At 32.6% G+C, this 7,191-nt stretch overlaps 1 protein-coding gene, 1 non-coding gene and 1 pseudogene across 2 annotated transcripts; 1 reads left to right on the plus strand and 2 right to left on the minus strand.

The window, feature by feature from the left end:
• Positions 1–234: 234 nt before the first annotated feature.
• On the minus strand, positions 235–953 carry LOC132638685 (cysteine-rich repeat secretory protein 38-like; annotated as a pseudogene).
• Positions 954–2,941: 1,988 nt separating this feature from the next.
• On the plus strand, positions 2,942–3,044 carry LOC132638863 (U6 spliceosomal RNA). The gene has a single exon (XR_009581928.1). It is a non-coding gene; the product is annotated as a U6 spliceosomal RNA (small nuclear RNA).
• A 2,843-nt stretch (positions 3,045–5,887) lies between these two features.
• Positions 5,888–6,889, minus strand: LOC132638686 (cysteine-rich repeat secretory protein 38-like). Its single transcript, XM_060355485.1, has one exon. It carries the CDS (start codon positions 6,838–6,840, stop codon positions 6,106–6,108), a length of 735 nt encoding a protein of 244 aa, XP_060211468.1. The 5' UTR covers positions 6,841–6,889; the 3' UTR covers positions 5,888–6,105.
• Between the last annotated feature and the right edge of the window lie 302 nt (positions 6,890–7,191).

Consider the following 7,191-nt stretch of genomic DNA (forward strand, 5'->3'; position numbering starts at 1 on the left):
ATGGGAATAACGAAATGAAACGTTGTATTAATTTGTATATATAGATTCAACTTATGAAACATATTTGTCCATTCTTTATTCACCTTACATACTAAGCCAAATAATGCAACAACAAGAAGTACAAGGTACTCAAACTAAATTACATCAATATAGGAATTTCTGTTCAAGACTTCCATATTATATCATCTTTTGAGCAATAGCAATTATACTAGTGTACTATATATTTTCTAAGTTCTAAGGAGTATTAATAAAAGGGTAAATTTCATATCTAAAGTTACAGCTTCCACCAACAACTCTTCCACCTTCTTTCCCCTCACAACAACTTCAGTAATAGTACCATCAAGACACTTCTTACAATCCTCATTAGTAAGATCTCTTGTACACTGCACCAATCCATACAATTTCTTATTTTCTTCAATCTCCATTTCTCCGTTTGCATACAAATTCTTCTTTTTATAAGCATTTTCAGCCAAGTTTCCCAACAACTCCTTAGTCATTGCATTGAAATATTCAGGCTTACTCAAAACGCGAAGATTCCACATGTAAAAATTGTACGTATTATCAATTTTTCCTAGAAAACCCTTGTCGGAATATTTCAAGAGACAATTATCGTACCATATGATGGCTTCTTTGTCGTAAGGACAACGTTTTCCAAGTTCTTCACTTGCATCTAATACACATGACTTGCAATCGTCACTTGAAACATCGCCGCGTCATAGAGAAAGTCCATTTGTTTTATCATAATTTTTCCCAATTGAGCTTGTTGAGAACCCTGAGTTTTTAATTAGAGATTACCTAATAGATTTTTCAAGTTTTGAACATAGTAACTATTGGCTGTGAAATTTCCAGATTTTGAACAAAAATGGAAGAGTGGATTTGTTGAAATTACTGTTTGTGAAAGAATTGCAATTGGTGAAAGGAAAAATAGACGAGATCAATTTTGAGGAAGCCATTCTGAAGGAAAATATTCTATTGATAAACTCTCTGAATCTCTGAATGCTATCTACAATCTCCGCAATATAAAATAAATAGTAGCAACCCTATTTATAATAGTATAAAAACCTAATTTAACTCAAAATAGGAAAACCTATTCTTGCACTAATTTGACTATAAATCCTTATTAGACATGAATTAAAATAACAAATCCTAACCAATTTTGGTTTCCTAAAATTTTGAATTATTATTTCCAACATTCTCCCGTAATTCAAAATTATATATCTAATTCTTGAACCACTTGTCACAATCTTCAAATTGCCGAGACACTTGTTTCTAACCCATCAATCGTTGAAGCACTTTCTCTTCAACCGTCACTCGCCATCTTCCAATTTGTTGAGGCACTTTCTCTTCAACCGTCACAATCGTTGGAGCACTTTCTCTCCAACCTTCACAACCGTTGGAGCACTTTCTCTCCAACATTTCATTGTTGAAGAACTTTTTCTTCAACCTTTAATCGTTGGAGCACTTTCTCTCCAACATTTCAATTTGTTGATGTACTTTCTCACCAACCTTTAATTACTAAAGCACCTTCTCTTCAACCTTCACAATTGTTGGAGCACTTTCTCTTCAACATTCCAACTTGTTGATGGACTTTCTCATCAACCTTCAGTTGTTGAAACACTTTTTCTTCAATCTTCACAATCGTTGAAACACTTTCTCTTCAACATTCCAACTTGTTGATGGACTTTCTCATCAACACCCAATCTTTTGAAGGAAAATATTCCATTGATAAACTCTTTGAATCTCTAAATGCTCTCTACAATCTCCGCAATATAAAATAAATAGTAGCAACCCTATTGAAAATGAGAATATGGTATAAAACTTTCATATGGTGCATCATTTTATATAATACTTCAATTAAGAAGAGGGTAAAAGTCGTGCATAACGCCAGAATTGCCGACTTTTTTTTTTTTTTTTTCTTTTCTTATAATGGTTCTGAGAGGGAAGTTGACTATTTCCATTTTGATATATATGCTCCTCTTCTTATGGGAGTTTTGAACAGTATGAGGTTGGAAATTTCACGAAATATTACAGAAGTATTGTCACAAAATTTCTGGACTATTTCAATTGCTCTGTTTATTCACTAAGATCCTGCTACTTGACCACAATATTTTTTTCATGCCACATTGGTATGCTTCTCATGATGGAGGGATATGGTGTGCCATGTACAATTGGGCAAGAAAAATCGTTTTACCATTTGCTGATTAAGTACTACCTTTCTAAAAGATTAGATTTAAAAGGTTTTCATGTATACTCGAATATATTTTCTAGATTTTGTCCTTCAGTTTACTATGTAAACAGTTTGTATATACTCTTATGGTTCTAATTTATGTGTCCATGTTTGGTTGGATGTCAAATTTAAGAAAGAAAGACTTCAGAAATTTGTGGTTCAATAGAAATCATACATGTATGATTAGGATAGCATAGGAAGTTTAAAATTAAAATTATTGCTAAATTAGACGTATGACTTTTTTTGGATCGACCATAGAAAGAGGTATGACACATAAATTGGGATATTCCGTTTCTTTCTCTTATATATATATATGTCTTTTCCTTGATCTAATCAATCTTAATATCTTACATTTAGTCATTCAAATGTTCTTGAACTTGGTGTCAATCTTCACATAGATACATTAATCAAACAATTAAGAGTAGTTCTTCAAGAGGAAGAGAGTCATCCGTTTGGATACGATAATGTAAGTCAAAAGAGACAGTGAAAGAGAAATCAATCATTTGCCTTTTGACTGAGTGTAATGGAGGCTGAGTTTATGGGAGCGTCAAAGTTTGAATATTCTGGCCAAAAAACAAAAGTTTTATATAATGCTATGGCCAGAATAGTCTGAGTTTTGAATAGTTCTCTATATGTTGCATATCTCGCGTTGACCAACTCCTCTTTACATTTATGGCTTCTAGAACTATAATAATTTCATCTCTAGATCGATTTGTCCCTTCAGGGACATCCGATAAAGTTGGAACGATATAGAGAAGATTAGCATAACTCCTGTGCAAGGTTGACACGCACAAATCAAGAAATGGTCCAATTTTTTTTTAGTATTTTAGGCTTTATTTCTAAAGACTAAAGACTGGCCTGACATGGCGTTTAGATCATGGTTTTCACATAGTTACTATTGAATCCGACTCCCTCTTAATTATTCAGATGGTTAAGGGTGAGATTAGCCCCTTTTGGCAGATCAAAAGGTGATATTCATCAAATTCAATCCATGAGCTCTCTTGGTCATTTCTCTCTTTTACTCACACCTTCAAATAAGGTAATATTATGGCTGATTTGCTTGCGAATATGGCTGAACATTGCAAAACAACTACCTTCTTCACCGAGGCTATAAATCTTCCTTCTAAGATTATATCTACCTTGAAGAATGATGTAGTTGGCAAGCCCAACATTAGAATTCGAGTGAAGGAGGGAAACTTCATATTCAACCCTGCCGAATTTGTTTGGTTGCTTCTAGTTCTAAGGAGCTTATCTGACGAGGAGCCAAGGGCGAATTTATGTAGAAAAATGGGTCATGTGAAACTATAGTCACCCGACTAAACTCGGTATATATGTATATAATTCTTAAAATATATTTAATATTAACTGAAGAAACTCATGATCAAACAAGACCGAGTGACGCACCAGTTAAGTGAGGGTTTAATCCCTTAAGATTGCAGGATCGAACCCACTATAAGCACTTTTGTGTCTTTTTCTTTTCTAAATTTCTAAGCCACCTTTAACGTGCAGGTGAACTCACCCTCTTGAAATCTTGGATTCGCCTTTGCGAGGAGCAACCTTCCTCTTTCTCTTTCTTTTTATTAGGATAAGCTACAGTGTAAGGATGTGCCCCTCACTATAGTATTGTAATGCGGAGGTCAGGTAAAGCCCCCCTCCATGCATTTATTGAATCCCTTCTGAGGGAACCATTGATTAAAAAAAAAAACATCGATGCTTAGTATATTCTCTTATCCAAATGAGAAGTTTCATCCACCAAAGTTAGAAAAAACGAAAAGAAATAACAATAAAATTGGTGAACTTAGTTTTTGGCACAAGAAGGAAGTAATAACGCAACCGGAGATCAAATGGAGTTTTTGTTAGAACCACCACCATGGGTGTTAAGGAAGAAGAGGGTAGAACTCGCTAGGTTATGGGTGTCAAATAGTTTGGTTCGGCTGATTTGAGCGTATCAAAATGGACTGAGTTAATAAATGTGACCCGTTTAAAAGTTACTATTGGGTTGAAATGGATTAGGCTAAAATGAACCAAAAGACGGGTCATAAACCAACCCGCACAATTGTTACTAAGTTTTAATTTTTTATTTGTTCTTTTATAATTTTTTAAGTACCTTATAAAACTATTTTTTTCTTTATTATGATTATATATAACATATCAAGCAAAAGAAAATCTTTTTGAAAATATTTTAACAAGGTTTCTATGAGTCAATTTGGGTTACATATCAGTCCATCTGTCGCTAACCATTCCCCTAAGTGCTCTTTCAGAATAATATCATGGATTATTCGTACAAGTAATTTCCTCTTTGATTGCATTATAAGTTGCATGTGGTAATTAGAAATACCAAGATATCACATTAAATTAGATCTGAAAACTAATCTAAACTCAAGAGAGATATTATTTGCCTTTAGAGTTTAATTAATTAGATGCCAATAAATGTCCACTAAGGCTTAGTGTGAAGGAGGCAATTGCAAACCTACGTTATCGGAGGTCCATAGAAAGTATGGAATTTTTGATGTCGATTTGTCGAAAATATGGGATTTCCGATGGAGACTCATCAAGAAAACGGGACTTTAAATGAAAAACATTATCGAAAATATGAGATTTTCGACGGAGATTCAGAAAATACGTAATTAAGTTGCATGACAATATAAGGATGAATTAATTAAAGAAAAGAATGAGCAAACTTACTAGGTTTCTTCATCGCAAAAGCCTGTCCACTAAAAGAGAAAGAGATAATTAGCCAAGCTAAGTCGCTTTAGAGTCTATTAGGCGAAACTTCTAACAACTATTTATTTTGAGAAATACATTTGTTAAACTAGCTTTTCAGATAAATACTTTTATAGAGTAAAAATTTGTGTTTTCTGAAGCCTTTTTTTAGTATTTGTTAAAATTGTGTTTGGCCAGTCTTTTCAAAATTGATTGTTAAATTACAAAAAAAGAATGTGTACAGATTTATTTTACAGTTAATATTATTTAAAAAGAAAAAATAATTCTAATTACTCCCTCTGTCCTAAAAAAATTGGCATTTTTCGCTTTCTGAGAGTCAAACTTCTTAATTTTGACTGCGTGTTTAAATATAGAATCTTTAATTTTTTCGAAATAAACTTTACATATTTAGAAACTACATGAAAAGTACTATAAATCACCATAGTTAATAATTTAAAATATTTAAAAGACATATGAAAAAATTACGGTCAAAAAACAAATTGTGTGACCCTCAAAAGCGAAAAGTGTCAATCTTTTTGAGACGGAGGGAGTAGTTTTTATTATACCAACTAAAATTAATGCCATCTAAAAGGAAACAAATGGTTTTAATTAATTTCTATTAGAAATAGTGGCGGAGCCACATAGAGCCGTCCGAACCCCCTCGGCGGAAAAAAAAAACATTGTTTTTACATGGTTGAAATTATTTTATGTATATATAGTAGATGTTGAACCCCCTTAGGCTTCTTCATATATTTACTTTTTTATAGTTTGAACCCCCTCAGCGAAAATCCTGGCTCCGCTACTTATTAGAAAGGGGACAAAACAACAACTGAGAAAGCCTTATTAGCATTATTTGAAATTGCCATGTGTTAGTTTGATATGAAATACTATCAAGAACACATTCTAATGGGCATTGGCAACCCTAAACTCCAATTTATTTTTGACAATAAGGAACTGAAAAAGAAATGTGTATAATATACTGACCTTACGAAACATATTTGTCCATTCTTTATTCACCTTACATAAAGCAAATAATAATGCAACAACAAGAGCTCACGAAGTACAAGCTATTCAAACTAAATTACATCAATATAGGATTTTTAGTTCAAGTCCTCCATATTATATCATCTGTATTGATCATTATAATTAGCAATATGGTATATATTTCTTAAGTTCTAAGGAATATTAATAAAAGGATAAATTTCATATCTAAAGTTACAACTCCCACCAACAGCTCGTCCACCTTCTTTTCCATCACAACAACTTGGAAGTTCAGTAATAATACCATCAAGACACTTCTTACAATCCTCATTAGTAAGATCTCTTGTACATTGCACCAATCCATACAATTTCTTATTTTCTTCAATCTTTGTTTCTCCAGTTGCATACAAATTCTTCTTTTTATAAGCATTTTCAGCTAAGTTTCCCAACAACTCCTTAGTCTTTGCATTGAAATATTCAGGCTTACTAACAACGCGAAGATTCCACATGTAAAACTTGTACGTATTATCAATTTTTCCTAGAAAATCTTTGTCGGAATATTTCAAAAGACAATTATCGTACCATATGATGGCTTCTTTATCATAAGGACAACGTTTTCCAAGTTCTTCACTAGCATCTAATACACAGGACTTGCAAGCATCACTTAAAACATCACCGCGGCATAGAGAGAGTCCATTTGTTTTATCATAATTTTGGCCAATTGAGCTAGTTGAGAACCCTGTTAGGGGAGTTTTTAAGTAGAGATCACCTAAGAGATTTTTCAAATTTTGTGCATAGTAACTATTGGCTGTGAAATTTCCTGATTTTGAACAAAAATGGAAGACTGGATTTGTTGAAATCACTGTTTGTGCAAGAATTGTAATGGATGAAAGAAAAAATAGACAAGAGATTAACTTTGAGGAAGCCATATTTTGAGAGAAAATGAGTATGGTACTATGGTATAAAACTTCATATGGTGCATCATTTTATATAGTACTTCAAGAAGAGGGCAGTCGTGAATAAAGCCATATTTGCCGACTTTTCTTTTTTTTTTTTTTTTTTTTTTTGGCATTATCCTATTGTTTTAGGTGGGATGTTGACTATATTACTACTATTAAGAAGAGCCGGTTGGCTCAACTTTCTGGTCGTCCGTCCCCATTTAATTAAAAAAATAATTGTGAGCCCCATATCTACTAAACAATAACTAATATTTAAAAAAAAATTGTGAGCCCCATAATATATATATATATATATATATATATATATATATATATATATAT

The sequence above is a fragment of the Lycium barbarum genome, chromosome 4 (genome assembly GCF_019175385.1).
Source record: "Lycium barbarum isolate Lr01 chromosome 4, ASM1917538v2, whole genome shotgun sequence".
NCBI classification, from domain to species: domain Eukaryota; kingdom Viridiplantae; phylum Streptophyta; class Magnoliopsida; order Solanales; family Solanaceae; genus Lycium; species Lycium barbarum.

Bases quoted from the DNA above. Each gene is read 5' to 3' on its own strand.
- LOC132638686 (XM_060355485.1), bottom strand. From the start codon at position 6,840: ATGGCTTCCTCAAAGTTAATCTCTTGTCTATTTTTTCTTTCATCCATT.